This window comes from Eurytemora carolleeae, unplaced genomic scaffold, assembly GCF_000591075.1.
Source record: "Eurytemora carolleeae unplaced genomic scaffold, Eaff_2.0 scaffold172, whole genome shotgun sequence".
In the NCBI taxonomy this organism is placed as follows: domain Eukaryota; kingdom Metazoa; phylum Arthropoda; class Copepoda; order Calanoida; family Temoridae; genus Eurytemora; species Eurytemora carolleeae.
Genome location: NW_019396204.1, coordinates 100,413 through 124,638, shown reverse-complemented (window position 1 = coordinate 124,638; position 24,226 = coordinate 100,413). Strand labels below are relative to the sequence as shown.

At 32.8% G+C, this 24,226-nt stretch overlaps 1 protein-coding gene across 2 annotated transcripts in view; it reads right to left on the bottom strand.

Annotated features, from left to right (window-relative positions):
* Positions 1 to 407: 407 nt before the first annotated feature.
* The window catches only part of LOC111698037 (uncharacterized), a 40,288-nt gene continuing 16,469 nt past the window's right edge, over positions 408 to 24,226 (bottom strand). Inside the window, exons 5-21 of one of the 2 annotated variants that reach the window (XM_023468257.1) lie at positions 23,971 to 24,038; positions 23,374 to 23,404; positions 22,850 to 22,889; positions 21,437 to 21,494; positions 19,519 to 19,546; positions 17,808 to 17,879; positions 16,459 to 16,513; positions 15,800 to 15,844; positions 14,753 to 14,812; positions 14,466 to 14,515; positions 12,671 to 12,714; positions 9,032 to 9,073; positions 8,589 to 8,657; positions 7,863 to 7,895; positions 2,926 to 3,015; positions 2,408 to 2,466; positions 408 to 595 (exon numbers count right to left, since the gene is read on the bottom strand). In XM_023468257.1, coding sequence (XP_023324025.1) covers positions 529 to 595; positions 2,408 to 2,466; positions 2,926 to 3,015; positions 7,863 to 7,895; positions 8,589 to 8,657; positions 9,032 to 9,073; positions 12,671 to 12,714; positions 14,466 to 14,515; positions 14,753 to 14,812; positions 15,800 to 15,844; positions 16,459 to 16,513; positions 17,808 to 17,879; positions 19,519 to 19,546; positions 21,437 to 21,494; positions 22,850 to 22,889; positions 23,374 to 23,404; positions 23,971 to 24,038 — 911 coding nt within the window. In that variant the 3' untranslated portion in view covers positions 408 to 528. The remainder of the gene's footprint in view (positions 596 to 2,407; positions 2,467 to 2,925; positions 3,016 to 7,862; positions 7,896 to 8,588; positions 8,658 to 9,031; positions 9,074 to 12,670; positions 12,715 to 14,465; positions 14,516 to 14,752; positions 14,813 to 15,799; positions 15,845 to 16,458; positions 16,514 to 17,807; positions 17,880 to 19,518; positions 19,547 to 21,436; positions 21,495 to 22,849; positions 22,890 to 23,373; positions 23,405 to 23,970; positions 24,039 to 24,226) is intronic. The other variant, XM_023468258.1, reaches the window with a different exon arrangement.

The window sequence follows — 24,226 nt, the reverse complement described above, 5'->3', positions numbered from 1 at the left end:
GATATACAGAGAAGTTAATTCTCTGCTACAAATTTAAATTTTCTAATCCCTTTTTCTTTACAACCTTTTAATGTAATAGTTATATTGTCCACCCCGCGCCTTTAGTTAGAATATGGTAATATACATATAACGTTAATCTGTTATGATATACAGAGAAGTTTATTCTCTGCTACACATTTAAATTTTCTAATCCCTTTTTCTTTACAACCTTTTGATGTAATAGTTATATTGTCCATCCCGTCTTTAGTTAGAATATGGTAATATACATATTACGTTAATCTGTTATGATATACAGAGAAGTTTATTCTCTGCTACAAATTAAAATTTTCTAATCCCTTTTTCTTTACAACCTTTTAATGTAATGGTGATATTGTCCATCCCGCGCCTTTAGTTAGAATATGGTAATATACATATGACATTAATCTATTATTATAAAAGAAAGCATTTAAATGTAGATATAAAAAAACAGTGAATAACAAAAATGACAACAACCACAAAAAACACAAATGTTAAAGTTTTCCATATTGATCAGAACTGCTTTGCTGCATGTTGATGAACCCAGAGCATGTTATTCCAAGATTTTTCTTCGCTGTTACTAAAAATAATAACATCTAAGCTACTGTTCTTATTTCCATATGAAATTTGACGTAATTTTAAGTAACCCTCCATTTTTAGAATGAGTGCAATTTATTACTGTATCCTTAAACCCTGAAAATAATCTTTGTAACAATGAGGAATTTTAAGATTTAAATTTTTATTCAGAATACTTAACATTTTAAAGTGATATTAATAATACATAAAATCATCATTGATAAGGTGTACATCATCATATGTGAGACAAAATTCCGGTTTTTAATGCCAGTGCAGCACTTTGCAACACTGTGAAACCAAACTATTTGGTGCTGAGAAGCATGCATAATAGTTTCCTATTTTTTCAGTGGTTCTCAAGTTGCAAATATCCGAAAATAGGATTTTCAATGTTTGGTGGTGGTGTTGGTGTGGACTTGGTTGGACTGGTTCAGGCTCAGAATCTGATTCCAGTTCAAGGTCTGGTTCAGGTTTAGGCTTGGAGCTATTTACACCATCTAGTTGAGGTATAGGGGAGGAAGCTATAGATAGGGACTGTGTTTTCCTTTTATTCTGGAGGGTTATAATAGAGGTAACTTTTCCACTTCAAGGAATTACACAGATGGTCTTGATAGAACTCTCCTTGGACTGAGGGGTTCCCACGGACCTCTCCTTGGACTGAGGGGTTCTCACTGAACTCTCCTTGGACTGAAGGGTTCTCATAGACCTCTCCTTGGACTAAGGTGTTCTCACGGACCTCTCCTTGGACTGAGGGGTTCTCATTGAACTCTCCTTGGACTAAGGTGACCTCACAGACCTCTCCTTGGACTAAGGGGTTCCCACGGACCTTTCCTTGGACTGAGGGGTTCCCACGGAACTCTCCTTGGACTAAGAGGTTCCCACAGACCTCTCCTTGGACTGAGGGGTTCTCACGGAACTCTCTAAAGACTAAGTGGTTCCCACGGACCTCTCCTTAGACTGAGGGGTTCTCATTGAACTCTCCTTGGACTGATGGGTTATCACAGAACTCTCCTTGAACTAAGGGGTTCCCACGGACCTCTCCTTGGACTTAGAGGTTCTCACGGAACTCTCCTTGGACTAAGGGGTTCCCACGGACCTCTCCTTGGACTGAAGGGTTCTCACGGAACTCTCCTTGAAGTAAGGGGTTCCCACGGACCTCTCCTTGGACTGAGAGGTTCTCACGGAACTCTCCTTGGACTAAGGGGTTCCCACAGACCTCTCCTTGGACTGAGGGGTTCTCACGGAACTCTCCTTGGACTAAGGGGTTCCCACGGACCTCTCCCTGGACTGAGGGGCTCTCACGGATCTCTCCTTGGACTGAGGGTTGTCACTAACCTCTCCTTCGACTGAGGGATTCTCAAACAATGAGGAATTGATAGGAGTTTTCCTGCAGGGTGTCCCACGAAACATGACAGTTGGTGAATAGTTAAGAATGTCTTCTTCCATACTTTGTTAAGTTGTTTGATACCAATTAGACAATAATACAAATATTATATGGGAGTCATGTTATGGTAAAATTGGCTTGAAAGTAAAATAAATTTCGGAAAAAGATATTTTTAACTTAATAAACTGCAAAAAGCCTTTAATATCTAATAAAGTATATGGAAGACAACTTTCATAACTATTTACCAACTGTCATGTTTCGTGGGACACCGTGTATGTACATTCTGAAAATTTTTTTAATTGTCTTTGCAGCATAAATTTGCAAGTTACAGTTTACAGGAATCATTGTTCAGTTACAATAACAATGATGTTTCATTTACTTGATTTTCTCTGTGTCTATGGTAATTTTCTAATTGATTAGATATAATTTCTTTACTTAGCTCTTTTTGACAAATCATAAACATTTACAGCATAGTATCCAGAATCAACAAAAGCCTAAACAAGTAATTATTAAATAAATCATGTATCAAAATTAAATTCATTGAAAACTAAGAAAATCATGTCTTTTAAATGCTCTGGTTTAAAAAAAAAAAAAAAATCCCATTGCTGTTTGGAATGTCTAAAATGTCAATGTCTAAAAGAAGATTTGGTTGTGCCTCTTGTTATTTGTACTGCTTCTTGCTCATTTTTAATTGCAAAGTAAATTTAGAAATGGAATAACGAATATTTTTCACTATAGTAAAACTAAATGGAACTGTTTAGTGCTGGTTTAAGGATTGATCTCTAATTGGTTGATGAAAACAGTAGAAAGATAGATGCTACCCCCAATCGCCATATAATTTCTATTGGTTCAGAAGAACCACCAACCACATGACTGAACCACGATTGGATCAGGCGCTGATGGAATCGGAGAGCAAGTGTAAAATTAATGTTTTCTGGATTTATTTCGTTCACCTGAACTAGAATACCAACTTCTGGACAGTATCCATCTGTATTGTGAGAGATAAAAACCCATTCTATCATTATATAAGGGATATACTTAGTCTAAACAGAATCCATATTCATTCTATCATTATATAAGGGTGTCAACCATTAACTACAAGACCCCCACCCCCGCCCATCCATGTAATGTCGTCTTTAACTTAAAATCCCCTCTCCGAGACACAAAACCAAACAATTTTCGCCCCATTTTCTTTGTCCTCCGGTAACGGAGTCTAAACACTTTTATTATTGTGATCAAAATATTTTCATATAAAGAATTAGTGAATTTCGTTAACAATTAATTGTCATTCTTTTTAGAAGTTTTAATACATAAAAACGTCTTAGGACTCCCTGACAGTTTAACCTTCTTATCCCTAAATAGATCGTAAGAATCTTTTCATTGTAAAATTATAAAACTTTGTAACAAATTCATGCATTATTATTCATTTCATTTTTTTAGGAAATAAAGAGTTTTCTGCATTATCGGTTTTGATTTGAGGGTTATTCTGTTGTCTATCTGTTCATTATTGAGAATCTTGTTCCTATCCAACAACAAAGGGATATACTTCGACTAAACAGAATCATATACATTCTATCATTATATAAGGGATATACTTCGACTAAAGAGAATCCATATACATTCTATCATTATATAAGGGATATACTTCAACTAAACAGAATCCATATACATAAATGTACATAAATACTTTAATATACTCATTTTTTTCAGAATTTTTCAAATTTTTTTTCAAAATTTTTTTACATCGGCGCCAATTCTTCAAGTAATGGGAAACCCCAGCTGATGTCTGCTGCTGCCATTTTGACAGTGTCCGCGGCCGGGATTTCTCAAAAAACCCATTCCGTTCTTGAGCAAATAAGGGGTGAATATATTTCTAAAAATATTTTAAAATTTTTTCAAGTTTTTTCTTTTTTTTACATTGGAGCCTTCTCCAAAAGAACCAGTAACAAGTGAGACATTTTGTAATGTCTCTGTAAATATTGATAGCTTCCAGTTGTATTTTTTAATGTAGACTCATATATAATTGCCTTGGAGCAGAATAAGAAGTCCGATTGTCAAAATCTCTTTCCGGAGACTTTGAACCTCTAAAAAGGGACCTCCTTCGGCTCCGATTTTTTATCTCTGGCCTTGAACATAAATAGCCCCTTTTTTTAACATATACTCCCAATGACCCCTAGAATACAATAAAAAAATTCCTTAAGTTTTTGATGTCAAAACAGGGTGTCAAAAATTGCTTTTTTTTTTAAAATGCAAAAAGTGACAAGTTCTGATCAAAATTATATGAGCCAAAGAAAAGAAAAAAATATTTTTTGGGGGGCTACAGAGTAATTTTTTATTTTTGACAAATCATGCTTTTTTTTGGACTTTTCTTTCCAAATATAAATGCAGATGGCTGGTTCTAATTAAAGAATTAATGTTATATTATTGCCTAGAAGCAATATATGAAGTCAGATAGTCGAATTCTCTTTCTGGAGACTTGGAACCTCTGAAAAGTGACCTCTGTCAGGTCCGATTTTCATATCCGACCTTTTGACATAAATACTCCAATTTTTTAATTTATACTCTCAATGAACCCTAGAATACACTAAAAAGAGAAAAAAACTTAAGTTTTTGAAGTCAAATCAAGATGTCAAAAATTGCGTTTTTTTTTTTTTAAATGCAAAAAGTGAAAAGTTTTGATCAAAAATATAGGAGCCAAAGAAAAGAGAAAATATTATTTGATTATTATCTAACACATTGATGAAAAAAATTTCAAAAAAATAATTTTTTGAGGGGGCTACAGGGTGTTTTTTTCTTAACAAATTACCCTTTTATTCCATTTTCCTCCCAATATAGATGGTGACTGGTTCTAATTTAATAATTTATGTTATAAATATTATTGCCTAGGAGCAGGATATAAAGTCAGATTGTCGATATCTCTTTACCGAGACTTGGAAATGTCCTCCATAGGCTCACTTTTTATCTCCGGCTTCATTGGACACAAATAGCTCAAATTTTTTACATATACTCTAAATGACCCTCAAAATGCACAGCTCAACTTATAATTTTAAATAATCCAATAGCACATTGTGCACTGTGTACTGTGTAGTGCACAATGTACAAGACCAATTTTCCCTTTTCAAAGTTTTCTGAGTCTTTTTAAAAAACTATATATTTTTTAAAAGACATACCTAGTTGTATGGGAGGGGATGGAGTCTCTAGGACTGTGGTGATTGCTTATCTTGGGGGTCATTGGATGGCCCTGCGTTTAGTCCCCTCAATAACACCTCTGCTGCCCTAAAGAGGATTTTAATGTTTTGCTGTGGTCCGAGAAGTGCAGGGTCAACTGCCTGCATGTCGGAAGCAAGAAAGGTTTATCCAGATACACATGTGGCGGCTGGTAATGAATTACAAACTTCTTTTTCCTAAAGCCTATGATTGATTACCATGTTTTAGTTTAAGGGATAGCCCTGGCTGAGTCCACAATCCAGGTGGCATAACATCTAGACATAGAAAAGTTAACTTGCTGGATCCAGGACATGAGACTCCTGATCAACACCAACTTGTCATTCTTATGGGTGGCGAGACCTAGTCCCTTATTTACTTGGAATACTTGAGGAGTGATATGCAGAAGACATCAGAGTCCATAAGGCAGATTTTGGTTTGGTTCTGGATGGAACAGAGTTTTAGTTCCGTCGGCAATAAATTCCAGACCAGTATTACTCTATTACTTGAGATATAAAAAAAAATTTATATTCATAACAATTAATTGTTTCTTATTTTTGTTTTTAAGATCATTTGGAGTAAAGATTTAAAACATATTGTTAGACAGCAAGGCCGGAGACAACAACTTGGGCCAAGGCAGGTGTATTCTGCCAAAAAAAGAGTGATTTGTAAAATAAAATTTAACACCCTGTAGCCCCCCCTCCAATTGGAATTTTTTTATCAATGTTTTACATAATAATTAAATAAAATTTTCTCTTTTCTTTGGCTCCTATATTTTTGATCAGAACTTGTCAGAATTTTTGCATTTTAAAAATTTTTTAAAAACGCAATTTTTGATACTCTGTTTTGACATCAAAAACTTTTTGTGCTTTCTAGGGTTCATTGTGAGTATGTATTTAAAAAATTGGGTTATTTACGTCCAACGAGGTCGGAGATAAAAAATCAGAGCCTACGAAGGTCACTTTTCAGAGGTTCCATTAGGGTTTCCACCGGAATTCCGGGTTACGGTTTACGTACGGAAATGATCCGGAAATTTTTTCCATTTCCATTATGGAAAAGGTTCCGGAAAACCGGAATTCCTGAACGATTTCCGGAACGATTTTTTTTCCGTAAAATGGAAATTTCCGGAACGTTGTTCCGGAATTACGGATCGTTCCGGAATATCGTTCAGGAAATTTTCCGGAAAATCGTTCCGGAAATTTCCGATTTCCGGAACATTTGATACCAGAATTACATTAAAGTCTTACATATGTAAATACAACACCAGTTAGTAACACTAACAATATATGGATGGATGCCGGACGGTAGAAAAAGTTATACTCAATAATCAATATTCAAAGTTACTATAGTGTGAAATGTAACTGATAATAAATATGAATTTAATTAAAATAAGAAAAATTCTTTAAGTTCCGGTTTACGGAATGGAAATTTTCCAGTTTACGTTATGTAAACCGTAAAAATTTCCAGTTTACGGAATGGAAACCGGAAATTTTTCTGGTTTACGAAATGGAAACTGGAAATTTTACGGTTTCCATTCCGTAAAACGAAAATTTTTCCGGTTTACGTCACGTAAACCGGAAAATTTATGGTTTCCATTTATACCGGAATTATCCCGGAATTCCGGTTTACGCAACAAATTTCCGGATCATTTCATTTCCAAAATGGAAAATTTTTTCCGGAAAAATGGAAACCCTAGGTTCCATGACTCCAGAAAGAGATATCAACAATATGACAATATGACAGAAAAGGCCACTATCTATATTAGGGAAGAAAATCCCAAAAAAAGAGTGCTTTGTCCAAAAAAAATTTACCACCCCCCAAAAAAATTATTTTTGGAATTTTTTTCATCAATGTGTTAGATAATAATAATATTTTCTCTTTTCTTTGGCTCCTATATTTTTGATCAAAACTTGTCACTTTTTGCATTTTAAGAAAATCAAAAATACACAATGTTTGACACCCAGTTTTGACATCAAAATTTAAAAAAAATTTTAATGTATTCTAGGGGTCACTGGGAATGTATATATTTAAAAATTGGGCTATTTATGTCCAACGAGGCTGGAGATAAAAAAATCAGAGCCGATGGAGGTCACTTTTCAGAGGTTCCAAGTCTTCAAAAAGAGATTTTGACAATCGGACTTCATATCCTGCTCCTAGGCAATTATATGAGTCTACATTCAAAAATACAACCAGCTTCTATTAATATATACAGAGATATTACAAAATGTCTTACTTGTTACTGGTTTTTGTTACTAGCTTCAGAACAGGTGGATTACCACTAAAAGTACACTTCTGTTATATACTCTGTAGATTTACTCACACTAGGTCTTTGGCTTTAGATTTCCTTTATTTCATAACACTTTTAAATGGTATTAATAGGAATCACTATACAAATATTTAGATTCTTACAAAAGTAATCTCTTGATATTAAATCAATTTTATGATAATTGAAATAGCTATTTAATAAAATAATAGAAAAGTGCACTCTGACCCAATGTAGGTAGCTGTTTATAATGTCCTAGCTAATACTTATTTTTGAAAAGCCTCTTTGAATTTAATTTTGGGAAATTCTTTGATTTGTTAGTGATGAAATATTGGGACCATTTTAGATGATCATTAACAATTTAAAAGCAAGTTTTGCTATAAATTTATAAATTTATCAAAAGCATTTGTTTGTATGGATTTCCTTGTTTTTCTTTGTCAAGTATGGAACTAAAGCCTGAAATGGATCAAACTTATTTATATTTTCTCCTGGATACAGTTTGTTTTTCAATCTCATTTCTCATTTAAAGATTGGCATCATTCTTGTGAACAAATGAATTTTTTTGTGAACTATGGTGTCATTCAGAAAACAATTAATGAACACATTCGATTGTTCTAAAAATGAAATAAAACATTGTTTTTTAAAACAAAAAAATTAAAACCATTTGAATGTACTTAAAAAACTATAATTCTTTACTGAACAAACAATTTCACTGAAGGATCATTCAGTGAGAAAAGGAACAAAATAGATGGAAAATGAAAGATAATTTTGCAAAAGAACAAAATGAACTATTTTGAATAATTTTTAAAAAAGAAATGAACAAATGGGTCTTTCCCAATCAATGAACGAATGAAATGAAAATAAGCCAAATGGGTCTATCTCTGGTCTCAAATATGCATTCATATTTGTCATTTTGTATGCATTAACTTGTTTGACTTTTGTTGGTTCGAAATTTGTTAAAATTCACCAAATAAACAAAAATCTGCTAAATATTGAATTGGTTTTAATCTGTGTAATGAACAACGAAAACATGTTTAATGAAGTGAAAACAAATTTTTTAAATAAATTAGGAAGGACTAAAACAAACCACTTTTTTACTCCTTAAAAAATAAAATTATTTTTATTTTTTTTAGTTAAAAACCATCTCACCCTACATTCATGTCCTTCAATATCTATTTTGATGATTACTGTATCTGTAGGAATAGTATCAAGAATGTCCTAAATACACAGAATTCTTTCCAGTGACCCTCCATCAATATAGTGACATTTCAGAATCACATTGGTACCTTTTTTCCTGATCAAGTATAAACTATAGATATCCATGTTTTTAAAATCTTTACAAAAGTAACTTGGGAATTTCTTGCTTCTGAATCGATGGAGAAATTAAAAGAATTAAACACTACTTAAGCTAGAAAAACGACGTTATCTTTCACATTATTTATCAGATTAAGGTTTCTAGGGTACCTCTTCAAATGACATTTAAAATTGCAGGTTTAGTTTTGAACAAAACGAAGGTTTTAGAAAAATGACCACATAAATTTGTAGATAAATTATTATAATTTAAAATTATAAAAAGAGATTTAAGATTGTACCTGAAGCTGCACTGGATAAACTGGGCTGCCAACCTCAGTAGACTAAATTAAGTATTTCGAATATAAGGATCAAGCATTGATCTACATTTATGCAGATTTATCTAATTCCTCTTTGATATCCCACAGTGATTATACCCTACAGGGATAAATTTGAAATAAAAGGGTTTCAGGGTTCATCAAAACCAAATTTTGCCATCAATCTATCTTTATTTCCAATTGTTTTAGCCAATATATATTGATTAAAACTGTTTCTGACTGTTTCACAACTAGATAGTCACAATCTATTGGAATGCAGCCCCTGAAGATTTCCTGTGAGAGTTTGTGTAGGCCCTGGCTTAGCCAAGTAAATAGTGGCTGTATATTTGATTCAAAACTGGATATTTAGTAAATATGGGAGAAGCTCCTAGCATTGCATAAGTTGAACACCTCAGTTTACACCGAATCGGGGTGAGTACCATTTATACTAGCTTGTTGTTTTATTTTTGGCTGGTGTTGCTGCTTAAATGCATATGATACTGATCAAGCATATTTTTCAGAATAAAACCTTTTTGACAAGATAGTTTGGATGCTTTATGGTAACATTAAGGTATTTGTTTACTGTTTATCCCAGGGTAATAATTCTTTCTACACTTGCTGATCTGTTCATTATGAGCATTAGGTCAAGAGTTATAGTCCGCCTCGTAGAATTAAAACTCAGTAAGGGATCCTTATTGAAGAGTAGATTGGTTGATTTATACCAATAGACCTAAAAGGGACTGTAGTCGTACTTTCATGTAAAACTTAGTGTCAGTGTAGATGGAAACCAAGGGGGAAGAGAATAACATACAGGATGGGCTCAGCTACATTTTGCCTAGTCACAATTTGCCTGGTCACATTTGCCTAGTCACAATTGCCTAGTTCACTTTTGCCTAGTAACATTTTGCCTAGGTAACACAAGAGCATGTTTTTTGCCTATTGCTTTTTTTTAAAACAAATTTTGTCAAAACTTGAAATTTTTTTCAAGCTAAACCAGTTGTATCTTGTCCAGCAATTTTAACATACCTATTACTCTACAAAAGATGAAATATGGTTATGTATCAGATATATATATTTTTTAAATACAGTTTACATCATCATGGAGTGTACATAGGTATACATACAGGTAGGGATGTTAACGTTTTCATTTTTCAGAAAAACGATCGTTTCGTTATGAAAACGACAACAAAAAATCGAAAACGAAACGATCGTTTTTTTAAAAAGTTCGTTTTTTTTAAATGGTCGTTTTTAAAACGATCGTTTTCAAAACGCTCGTTTTTAAAAATTTCGTTAACGATCGTTAACGACGACCCTTCGTTAGCGATCGTTAATATAATTTTCAATTAAAAAAATTTTCAAAAACGATCGTTTTTTTAAAAACAATCGTATAAAAAACGGTCGCAAATCGTTTTAATAAAAACAATCGTTTTCAAAAATGATTGCTATTCGTTTTCTAAAAGTTCAAAACGAGTGGGTCGTTTTTAAAAACGATCGTTTTTTCCGAAAACGAAACGATCGATTTTGAAAACGAAACAAAAAACGATCGTTTAACGATCGTTTAACGATCGTTTAACGATCGTTTTCAAAAACGATTAACAACCCTACATACAGGTTATATCTTTATTTATCATTATTTACCTTCCGCTGGTCATGTGCAAAGGTTTGAACATATTCAGCACTGGACATGGTTTGGAAAGCTTCTACAACAAATTCCACTATCTGTCTGGAGTTCTTTCATCTCTCCTTTTGACTTGAATTTGTCCAGGCCAACTGCATTGGAGAGATAAGCCCTCCTAGCCTCGGCATCCTGTTTGACAATTAGCTCTTGGATAGCAAATACATTCGGGCTGTGGCCAGACAAACTATTCCAGGTTCTGTTAAATGACTCCACCATGTTGTTGGTTTCAATTCCCCCCTCGAGGACAGTGGTGTGCTGGTTTCACAGCTCATCCTTGAAAAGTGCACCTCTGCCTCCTCTCTTTACAATCCATGTCATCCTGTAATAGGAACCAAAGGCATTAATCTTAACATGATAGTCTTCCCATTCTTCATCTTACTGTTCACCATCATCTACCAGATTTTTTATAACCTCATGGTAGTACTCATTAACCCAGTCTAAAGGTAGATAGCAAAGGCTGTACAAGCTATAGATAAGCTCTTGGAAATGTGGACTCTGGTGAAATAGACTTAGAAGCTTGTGATCACCCAGGTTTTTCCAGGCAGCTGCATTATAGTAAAATCTACAACCCTTGTGCTGAACATCTGGAAAGAAAATATCACATGCCTTGAGCACAGCCAGTTCAAAGTCGGTCATAATTGTAGTTAGCCTGTTAGGTGCTCCTACCCTCTCCTTAATCTTGCTGAACAGCTGTAGGTATATCATCTTCTATTTGTTTGGGAGAAGGCAATAGACACATGGTATACCCTGGCCACTAACCTAAGATGCTGCCATCCCAATGTAGACCTGAATAAAAGACTATACATACTTCATTCTGATAATTAAAACAATTTTTCAATTAAGTTTGAAATGGCTGAATGGGAGAGGAGCAGACTTAAAAGTTCCATCAAACAACCACACAAGGTGTGTTTTCAGAATATTGGCAGACCATCTGCTCATGAACCTCACCAAAGGCTGTGTCCTCTCAACCCAATCTTTTGAAACATGAACTCACCCCCGTGGGCTGCCTGAGTAAACTTAGTAGGAAGTTCAATGTTCATATACTCCTGAAAGGACTTCAGTAGCTCAGGCCTTGGGTTGTTTATCTGCTTCTGTCTCCAGAGTTCATCTTGATAGATGACTTTGAAGAGGCACTGCTTATCTGGCCTGGGAAGTCAGATATCAGCATAGATTGGCTGATCTCCTGAATCACATTGAAAGGTAGGGCTTCTTTAAAATCGGCATATTTCTCAATTACAGCCTTTTCTGTGGTCTTTAGCCTTCTTTAGCTTTAGTCTTCAGCAGCTTGTTGGTATGCCCATGGGTTGGGAACATTGCCAACTTGGTCTCTGCCCTCTCCCCATTGAAAACATAGGAGAAGTTATTCTTATCCCTGTAGTTGGGCTTACCCCGCATGGTAAGCCCTCCAGTTGTCATGGGAGCCATTTTCAGTGTGTCTCTCGATCTGATTGATTTATAGGAAACTGAATGATTTTCAAAAATTTGCGAGGTTTTTGATTAAAAATTTGTGGATTTTTGAAAAAAATTCTAGGATTGTTGAAAATTTCTTTGTGAAAAAATTATTGACTAGGCAAAAAATTTGCTCTTTTGTTACTCTAGGCAAAATGATACCCTAGGCAAAATGTTACCCTAGAAAAAATGTTACCTAGACAAACTGTTACCTAGGCAAAATGTGACTAGGCAAATTGTAACTAGGCAAAATGTGACTAGGCAAATTGTGACTAGGCAAAATGCAGCTGAAATATGATTTAGAATTTTGTGGAAAAAAATAAAAAATTTCGCAAAAATTAAAAATGTTACAAAATTTTGCATTTTTTGTTCAAATGGAATGCAAGATTTTCGTAAAAAAAGATTTTTGAGAAAAAAAATTTCAGGAAAATGCAAAATTTTTAGAAAAGATTCCCCTTTTTCGCTGGAAACCCTAGTTAATACTTATCATAAATTACCGGTTTTTTAACAGCTGTCTCATAAGTAATAAAGGATGTAGCACCTAAGTAAAAAACAAAATTAAATCAACTAAATGTTTTTAATAAATAAATTGTTTTGTCATGCAATTTCATGCAGAGACCGATGAAAAGTTTAATAAACTTCATAAAATAATTTATTACTTTATTGCGGTTTTTCTTTTTAACATTATTGGTCTTCAAAGAAATAGTTTAATGTAAAGATTTCACCCTAAACCTAGCACTCTCATTTTTAACACTATCATTGTGAAATTTTGTGACTTTTGATAAAAAGAAATTTAAAGGATTTCTTGTAAAAAATGTTTTTTTTAATGCATAGGGTTAGGTACAGGGTTTTTTAAAGAGTCCAGTCTTTGAAAAAAAAAATCTAAAATAGCCCTTTAATTTTCAATGACAGTTCCAACTGCCTTGTGTTATCAGAATTTAAACAACTTAAATTTAAACCTCAAACAAACCAAAAAAGTAAAAATCCCAGCAAAATAACAAATTGTCCCAAATGATAACACAAGGTGGTTGGATATATAAGTTTATTCAATTCAATCTGATTTTTAAAAATGTGCGAATCTCTTTTATGAAAATCTGCAAAATATGAAATGAGCCAGACATTAAATGTTACTTATTTGCCTCGGAACCATAGATAAAGATAGATTGCACATAAGACGTCATTTTTCATCTTGAAAGATATAAATGTACAGAGATGTTTTAAAGATATTCCTATTAAATAGATTAACTAGGTCGGTTGTGAACATTGGCTGTTCTTATGTCATTGAGTACTTGTGGTGAACATGAGTTCTGTAGAGAGAAATTTAAGTTAGTTTAGTCCTTCTCATGTCCTTCTTCAGTTCTCGCCAAGATGATATAATGCTCAGTGAAATATTGTTGTTCAAATAGTTCCATTCCCGGAGTTATTTTACACTCTATCATGAAATCCATTAAAACACCAAACCACCCCGCTTATCATTGAAGTACACTTTGACCCCTAGAAGTATGAGTTCGCGGACTGTAGAATTCTTAGTGATTTTGTGTACATAACCTATCTATGTTTATTTATTTATCTATGCTTAGAACAAATAAGAAACTTTTTTTACCCAAGATCATGAAATTGCAAGTAAAACTGCGGGATAAAAATTCTCCCAAACTATAAACTATATTTTGAAAAGCCCTTAAAAAATGGATGTAGAAACATGTGTCACACTTTGATATTTGTTTAAAACAAAACAAAATATGTTTTCATTTTTCTGACTCTTTTTTTGGCATTTTTTTCAATCCTCCCTAGCACCCAGACTATTAAAGTTATCAATTTAATTTTTTTTCAATGAGCTGGCCTTCAAAAATTGGGCTATTAACATGCATTTAAACCCTTTAATTTTTCTGTAAAATCTTTTTTTCAAAATATGTCGATATGTATATCAAAAGATCCGTCTTGAAAAGCCAAATTCAAGGCAGCAAACGGTTTGTTAAAAATATCAAAAACATGTCATCTAGGGGCATTACAGTGGAATATGGCTTTGAAAGGTGGATCTTTTGACGCCTAAATCGACATATTTGTTTATCTCAAAAGGCCATTTTCGATGGTCAATATGGATTTTAGCGAAAAATGGCTTTTTGTAAATGTTTCTTAGAATTAAAAAATACATTAGCATTTACTGCTTGAAATTGATTCCTCTCAAATTTGTCAAAAATCATTCACCCTAAATGTACAACCTATGTACCTATGTACATTGTACAACCAAGTAGCTATGTACAATTTATGTGATTTAAAGTAAAAATGTTTTACCTTCGTTTCCAGCAGTCCTGTACCAGGGGTATAACACTTCTGTTCCATTACTAAATCAAATCTTCATTTCATTTAGTGTTTTATACACAAGGATATTTTTGAATTATTTTCAGCGACTTTTAACAGTGAACTAGAAAAATCAATGATTTTCCCCCAATTCAACATATAAAACCTTGAAAAAAGCAACCACATATAACTTTTTTGGGGGGAAAGAAAACAATTTCCAAAAAGGGGGGGGGAAGAGAAAAAAATTTTCGAGATAAATAAACCACATTTTTTTTATTTACCTGACAGTGTTTACAATATATCTGACATAATCCTCAGATCCCTGGAGCAAAGTACTCAACCTTAATGTGTCTGGTTTGACATGTTGACATGGCAGTTGAGGTGAAAAGTAGTATTGTAGAGAAATCTTTTCTAAATGATTTGAGACTCAGTCAGTTTGTAGGCAACACGGCTGCCCAGCTGGTTGTGGTGTGAGACAGCTGCCAAGCAGATTGTGGTGTATGTGTAGCACAGCTGCCCAGTGGGTTGTGGTGTGAGACAGCTGCCAAGCAGATTGTGGTGTATGTGTAGCACAGCTGCTGTCCAGTGGGTTGTGGTGTGAGACAGCTGCTGTCCAGTGGGTTGTGGTGTGAGACAGCTGCTGCCCAGTGGGTTATGGTGTGAGACAGCTGCCAAGAAGATTGTGGTGTATGTGTAGCACAGCTGCCCAGTGGGTTGTGGTGTGAGACAGCTGCCAAGCAGATTGTGGTGTATGTGTAGCACAGCTGCCCAGTGGGTTGTTTTGTGAGACAGCTGCCAAGCAGATTGTGGTGTATGTGCAGCACAGCTGCTGTCCAGTGGGTTGTGGTTTCTAAAACTTTCTCTACAATACTGCACTCTCAGCTCAACACCAAATCTAGCTGACCGTTTTTATTTTGAAATTTTAAAATTTTTTCTTTAAAAATTAAATTTTTTTATTTAAAAACTGAATTTTTTTCCTTGGAAAATAGATTTTTTTTTCTTTAAAAATAGATTTTCTCAAAAATCAACATTTGATTTTAAACAATTTCACGAGCAACGCCGGGCAATTCAGATATTTTTTATTCTAAATATTTGCGCTATAGAAAATATATTCATACTGATGATTGCATAAAAGCATGAAACAATTTGTTTATGAATAAAATATGAATGTTTATGTTTATATTTTGTCTAGAATAAAAAATAATTGAAGCAAAGGAATCGAAATAGAATTAGCAGTTTGCCAGTACCAAAACTGCGCACTCCTAAAAACTATGCCAGGCTAAAAATGACAGTACACCAAATAAATCATCTAAAAGTGTGATCTAAACCTGGAGTATGCATGATTCATGATGAATGGGTCAACTGAAACAACTCTAGAATAAAATCATTACAATATTTTTTTCTATTTTTTGCTATTGTCATTTTTGCTAGTATACGCTAAAAGCATAATTTTTGTTGGACAATATTTGTTCTGAAAAATATTATTTGGAGTAAGATTAGGCTTTCTAAGTTGCAGCTTGGGTAGAAAATAGACCTTGGGGAACAGAGGGCTACGGTCAGGAGAAGCCAGAGATTTTTTTCACATTGGAAAAAAATTTAAATATCATTCAGAAAAGATAGCAGGTGGCGAAAATTATTTTCCGGAGAAATGACGTTTACAAAGATGAAGTTATCAAAAAATAAATTTTAAAGAAACCATGCAATCCCCATTTCCCATTCGTTTTTAATTAATAGTAAAAATATCTTGATAGTTTAGTCTTTATACAAGGGTCGGCGATTATATCAATACATTGAAGACAACTTTTTATTGATATTGTTTTGGTATGTAGCAAGCATATATCAAACTACAAGTTTAAAAGTAAACTAAGAATATCTGTTATTTGACAACTTCATTGTGTTTAAATTTTTAAGTCTTTCTTCTTTTTGAAAGTTTTGTAGATATCAAATCCTAAGTAAAAAGTTTTCTTTATTGCATTGATGTTGACACCTGTGTTTAAAAGCAGCTGCTGCAACACTAAAAGTTCCCAGATTGGCTCCAAGATCTGGAGGTTTGGATTTTATTTTCTGATTAACTGGTGAAATGATATTTCTAAATAGAAATGTCAAAAAAATTGTTCAGTAGCAAAATAAAAGTGATTAAAAAAAACAATAATCATAAGAAAAGGTCGATTTTTCAATTTTTTAAAAACATGTTTCAAAAGACGTGTCTTGAACTGCTAAATTTGTTCGGTTTTATTTTTAAAACTTTTTAAAAATTTAAGAACAAACTAGTTTGCTAATAATTATAAGTAAACTTTTTAAATTTTGAAGGGATTTTTTCGACTTTAACATTTCTGAAATCAGTGTTTCGTGACGAATTTTTAACCCTATTCTGATTGGGCTACTTGTGTCTAATATAGATGGGGGGGGGGGTCCCCCCCTATGATTTTCCCCAAGGTTGTGATAGTGGAGTGTGATACGTTTCCCAGGTCAAACTTTGCAAGGCCTTTTCATTAAAAAAAATAGAACTCTACCTTTAATGATTAGGGTGTAAGGGAGGATTTTAAAAAAGTTCTAAAAGTATGTCAATCATTTTTACAAAAGAAATTATTGTTAATTTTGACAAATATTAACATGTTAATATATCCATTTTTAAAGGTGTTTTCAAATATATAAGTTTTAGTCCTGTAGCTTAATTAATAAAAAAGTTATCAACCATTTCTGATTTTTTTGTAACAACGACCCACCGCTTGACCATCCTTTATCCTAGCTTAGCAAAATTTGTTCACAACTACTATGTTAACCCTATCCCTGCTGGGGTACTTGAAAACCAGGCTGTGCTGGGGGGGGGTGGTCAATTTGACAGGTGGTCAATTTGACCCCCCCCCCCTTTAAATCCAATGTTTCATATCCAAATATGACGAATGATACACCATTGGAAAGCTCTAGTGCTCTACTTTTAGAATCTGCAAAAAAATTTGCAAATTTCAAAAATTGAATTTTTTATCGCAAAATCCAGTTTTATAGTAAAAATGTTTGCAAAAAAAAATTAGTCCAAAAAATGACAAATTATACATTTTTGAAAAGCCCTTAAAAAATGGATGTAGAAACATGTAATAGGGTTAAACAAGTGCAGAAGTTTCAGCATTCTAATGCAAAACGTCTTTCAGTTATTCAGAAAAAAAACACAGTGGGAAGTGGAAAACACCCCCCCCCCTCACACATCCTAGGGTTAATTTCCATCTTGAATTATTTAGATGACTTTTTTATCTGGGCTTTCATTCGTGATTTGGTTTAAGCAAAAAAAGCAAAAATCGGAATAAAATGTCTCCTCCTGTTTAACAGAAAATAACTCTCCTAGAAATGTTGAGTTAGAATAGTCCGCTAGTAGAGAAATCATAAGTTCAACTTCTTGTCTTTCAAATATACCTGAATGTTTTTAATGTAATCCACTGGACTGCAGACGTAAATCAAAATTACCTTTCAATTTTTAAATTGCCATGTTCGATTTAAAACAGTACTCTTAAAACATAGTATTGAAAATTTGATAATTTCCTATTGTGACTTTCCAACATTATCTTCTTTATAAAAGTGACTCACAGATTAGTGCAGAAAAAAATCAATTTTTCATTTGCCGTCAAGCAAAATATAATTTAGTTTCCACTAATCTTGGCAATGTGGGGCTGATTTAAAGGGATTTAAATTTAAAGCCGTCTTTTTTTACAGGCTTACTAATTATCATTTGGCAAAAAAAAAAACAAGGTTAATGCTTCAGGAACCAATCTGTATAAAACTAATTCATCGATGCCTATATCTTAAAATGCATATGTCATATTTTGATATCAATCTTCAAACTTAAAACATTTGCAACCTAAAAAATAATAACTTGACAATTTCAAGATCGTCTGTGTAAATGACTTTAGTAACCGTTTAACCCGTTATCGGTTTACAAATTACTTTGTCTAATTTTAAGTTTTGCGTAACTTGTGAACCCAGAAACCAAGTTCAAGCATATTTTGCTTGTTTATGTTTTCATTCAGTTTAGATCTTAATAGTTATTGAGAAGATTTTTAAAATAAGAAAAAAATGTGAGACCCCCCCTAATTTTTTTTATGAGGTTAACATTTCCGAGATTTTCGTTCAAAAAATATGTCTAAAGTAATAACATTTTATATATTTTACATTTCAATAGATACAATTATTGTTTAAGCATAATTTAGGCAGCTTTTTTGAGCAGTGGTTATCGCACACATGTGGGGGACATAATTATATTTTCATTCTGTTAGATCTACTAAGGAGAAAATTGTTAAACACGACTTAAACTTAAAAACGACTTTTTGATTTTTTTTAAAATAATATTTTGCTGGCGCTGGATTTTCGAATATTCCTGGAAAAAATGTCGTCTTCATAATCAAAGATCCTTGAAACAGGAATAAATGTTTTCAAAAGTAACTCTCAGATCAAGACAAATAAGAAATATTATGAAATATCAACTATATATATATACGATTGCATCGAAAAATAATCAATGACTATTGTTTGTAATATCTGAATAATTTGTTTGGAATTAAATTGTTATTTTACAATCCACGTTGAATGTGGCATCTTTCTGAATTTGTATGGACGCTACGTTGTTTAATTAAAGTCGTTTTTAACAATTTTCTCCTTATAGACGCAGGAGATAGAAGTAATATTAGTAGGAATCAAAAGCGCTTATTTTTCGCCGTAAGTCTATACCCCCTTTTCTATAAGAACCTGACTGTTCTGAGCTCCCTTGATGCCTACACACAAAGAAGCAGATTCAAAGAATTAACCTCTTTCCGACGAGTTAAGATAATTTATAACAATTGGCTTGTTACGTTTGGCGCCCCCCCCCTGTAGGTTTTTTTTCATTTTTGACAGTATTATCGTGAAATTTTGTGACTTTTAATGACTAGTAATTTAAACGATATTTTGTAAAAAAAATTTCTCTTACCTTGTAGAAATATAACATTGTAAATTTTTCACATAATTTGATAATTCCCAGATGGATGGGAAATATGGAAAAAAAAGTAAGATCTTTACTTACCATCGTTTAGAATCAGGTTGGAAATATACTGAAAATATAAAAATATATGAAATACAGTGGTTTATTGTAAATAAAAGTTATTTATAAAAATTCTCAAAATGTGTCCTGAGCTGAACACTTTAGAATTGTGAATATCAAGATCAATACTTGATCTAATTTTTATAGAAACAAGCATTATTTAATCTTGAGATTAAGAAAAAGAGGAGATCAAGCATTGATCTCGATATCCATCATTTTAAAGTTTTCAGCTCCAAAGACTAATTTGATTTTGCATTAATATCCAGAAATAGTCTAAACTGCAACCTACAGGGTGTCCCAAAAAACATGGGAATTCAGTGGCGAATTCGATGTCGTCTTTGTTATGAATTAGCGTTGTAATACATAATTTCAAAAGCCATAATATTATTATGTCTGCTATAGTTTAGTTTATGAAAAGGGTAAAAGACTGTAAAGATATGTCTATAATGTCTCCGCAAGATGAACAGTGAAGAAGGAAAAGTTTACTAGCTGTTTGCATACTGCAATTTTCTTTTTTACTAAGTACAACCGTATGCAGTAAAAACATAAACAAACAAAATGTGAACATAGCAGACGAAACTCTTAGAGATTACAGCTTTCTCAGTAGGTATCACTATACTAAATCAAAGAATTATTTAAAAAGACGATATCGAATTCGTCACTGAATTCCCATGTTTATTGGGACACCCTGTATCATGTGCCAATTTCAGAAACCGAACAGCCAATCAGAAGCCGGGAAATGTCAAAGTTCTGCAATGATCTCAACCCTATATTTACGGATTGATTTATTTGGTCTTCCATATCCCATTATGGTCATACCCTGCAGGAATGACTGAATTGGTGGATCAAGCATTTATCCTCCAAATTACCCAAAAGTGATATTTTTAGAAATAAACAATCAAAGCAATTTACAATTTACAATTCTCTAATAACAGAAATAACGAAAACGGTAATCATTTACAAGTTTTTTGATCACCACTGTTTGGAGGTATTGTAAAATGAAAAAAAATGTAAAAAAAATCATATCAACACATTTTTTCATTTAAAGAGTTTTTTAATGTCTTGACGTCGTGGACGTTTTCTTGAAAATTTCATATTGGAAAATGCGGCAAAAATTAGGTAATAATTCAAACTTTTATGAAATTAAAGGGAGTGTTCGCGAAAAATGAAAGGGGGTATAGGCATAATGCGATAAAAAAGCGCTTTTGATCGCTACTATTCCTACTTCTCTCTGTTGCGTCTATAAGGAGAAAATTGTTAAAAACGACTAATACCGAAGAACGTAGTGTCCATACAAATTCAGAATCTTCGGAAAAATGCAACATTAATCTCGGATCGTAAACAAATCAATTTGATTCCAAACAAATCATTCAGATATTACAAACAATAGTCATCGATTATTTTTCGACGCATTCGTAAATAGTTGATATTTCATAATATTTTGTATTTTTCATGATATGAGAGTTACCTTTAAAAACATTTATTCTTGTTTCGAGGATTGTTGATAATGAAGACGACATTTTCATATTTTCCAGGAATGTTCGAAAATCCAGCGCCAGCGAAAATTATTTTAAAAAACAAAATCAAAAATATTATGAAATATTAATTGTATACGAATGCTTCGAAAAATAATCGATGACTACTGTTTATAATATCTGAATGATTTGTTTGGAATTAAATTGATTTGTTTACGATCCGAGTTAAATGTTGCATCTTTCCGAATGTGTATGGAAGCTGCGTTCTTTGGTGTTAGTCGTTTTAAAAATTTTCTTCTTATAGATGCAATAGATAGAAGTAAGATTAGTTGCGATCAAAAGCATCGAATTAAGCCTTTACCCCCCTTTCATTTTCGCAAACACTCCCTTTAAAAAGCTTGGGAAATTCATTGAAAAATACTTACATCATTAGGTTTGACGCACATGATATAGCTGATTTGTTGAGGGGAAATTGCTTGGGTTCTATTAAAAGATATTTGAGTTCTTTTTATATTAGTATTAAAGGGACTCAAGTAGCCTTTCATTAACAGAGGGCATTGCCGATTTACATGGAAGGTCACAATTAAGCTTACAGTCTCTTTAACTCTAAACTGGCTGGGTGGGGTGGCTTTGGCGTCCCATCACCCCAATAGTTTTTTTTTGTCCTGGCACTCTCATTTATGAACATTTTTTTACTTTAAATGTAGAGAAATTTAAAGGGTAGTGTTGCAGGGCGGAAAAAAGCCAGTCTTTAAAATCTTTAACTAAAGCTACAGATCTTAAAACTAGTTTTTTAAACACACTTCAAACTTTGTTTAAAACAAATTTTTTTTTTCATTTTTCTTACCCGGTTTTTGGAATTTTTTTCAACCCTCCTTTACACTAATACTATTTAATTTATCTGTGTAATTATTTTGTTCATTGAGCTGGCCTTGAAAAATTGGGCTATGAACATCTCTAAGATCTTTTTCTAGCTTTTTCAGGCTATAAATAGATTCAGACTCCCCAACCTCTATTATAGAGTTAAGTAAATTCAAGTTAAACCTTGTGTGGGCACTTTTGAGCACACCTTAAAATGACTGTAAGTGTAATTTACAGTGTCCCTCCATGCAAAGATGGCATGTCCGATATACAAGGGTACGATATTAAATAGTATTAAAATGAGATGTGTAATGATATCGGGAAGAAATTAACACCTATAGAGCTGCATGGGTTGTTAATCGTTTTTGAAAATTATGGTTAAAGATCGTTTTTCTATCGTTTTAAAAAATGATTTGTTTTCGGAAAAAAACAAACGTTTTTATAATAAACGACCCACATTTAAAATGACATGCAACTTTATTGAATGTCGTCTTACATGAAGTTAAACTTGATATTTTCTTAAAAACTACTAAATGCACAGGTACAGGTGCCCTTCAGGTCGGTTTCCTCTCTTCGTTACCAATCGTTAATGAAGGCTCGTCGTTAACGATCATTTACTAAGGGTCATCGTTAACGATCATTAACGAAACTACGAGTTTCAAAAAAACGACCGTTTTCAAAAACGATCATTTTTAAAAACGACCGTTTTCAAAACAATCGTTTAAAAAATAATCATTTATAAAAAACTAATATCGTTTTTAAAAACGATTGTTTTGTTTTCGATTTCTCGTCGTCGTATTCACAACGAAACGATCGTTTTTAAAAAAAAAAGAAAAGGTTAACATCCCTATGAATGGGTAGCCAGAAAAGTAAAAAAAAATCAACAAATTTTCCCTAGCTGTAATCACATATTTTATGGCTAATCCTGTAGGGCCATACTTTTGTTTAAATTGATCAAATAAATCTTTAAATCTTACCTAATACAAGAATGTGGATGAACAATGGGGAGCTCCTTCCCTACAAGACAAGAACACTTTTTTCTCTTCAAAAAAAGGCCAAATAAGCTCTTCATTAATTACTCTAATAATTTTTATTGTTGCTCAATCTCTTAGCCTCTTCTAACAAACAATAACACCAATTTTTGCGGATTTACAATTTCTTTTCAAGGATTCTTAATTTTTTTTTACGAATATCAATATTTTTTGGAGACAATTCTTTGTTATTCTTAGCATCCATAGACCTTTCCTGGGGTCATGTGAGGTCCCACAACAAAAATTGGACCTTATTGTTCAAGCCGTTTTGACGTTTATCGTTTATAAACATCCTAACTATAAGAATTAAATAAAGTATCATAGAAGGATGGGGTTTTTATTTACAAGCCTATTGACTTTTGAGTGAAATTTTAAAAAATGTTAAAGAAAAACTTTAATTTCGAAATTTCTTAAAAAAAATATATTATGTTTGTAAAAATAAATCTAATGAATATATAAAAAGTGGAATCCTTGTAGTTCTTTTAATCCAGGGTCCGATATCTTGAATAAAAGTTAATTTCTAATTGTTAGTTAAGGGAATAAATCTAAAATTTACTAACCTAACGTTCAATTAAATATTTTTCTCTGATCATAAATAATATTTCTTTTAAATACAGTGAAACCCTTAATAACGAATACATCAAAAGAATTCATCAAATGTCGTATTCTTCACTTTCTGATAATGGAATGTTGCAGATATTTAGTTTTTAATTAAATGATTATATGGAACTCTTTAAAAATGTCCCCGCATATTCATAGCTATCTATTTATTTTCGCAAATACTGAGATTTACGTAATATAGTATAAAACTCATTGAAAAATTGTCAAGTCGACATTTGATAAATTCTTTAAAGGGTTTCACTTTATATATCCGATAAAGTATGTAGTGTTTAAGTCCTTATTGGCAACATCATTAAAAGTGAAATATAAAGGGTTTCACTTTATATATCCGATAATGTATGTAGTGTTTAAGTCCTTATTGGCAACATCTTTAAAAGTAGAATAAAAAATGGAGGAGTTACAAGGCTTATAAGCCATATTTTAATAATTATGATGATAAAATTAACTGTTTCCTTATGTAGAGATTGTTGTAAGGAATTCAAGGAAAGTATTCTCATTATCCCGCTAGAACTACCTAAAACGATAATATTCCCATTATCCCGCTAGAACTACCTAAAAGGATAATATTCCCATTATCCCGCTAGAACTATCTAAAAGGATAATATTCCCATTATCCCGCTAGAACTACCTAAAAGGATAATATTCCCGATAATCCGCAACAGCTACCTTAAAGGATAATATTCCCATTATCCCACTAGAACT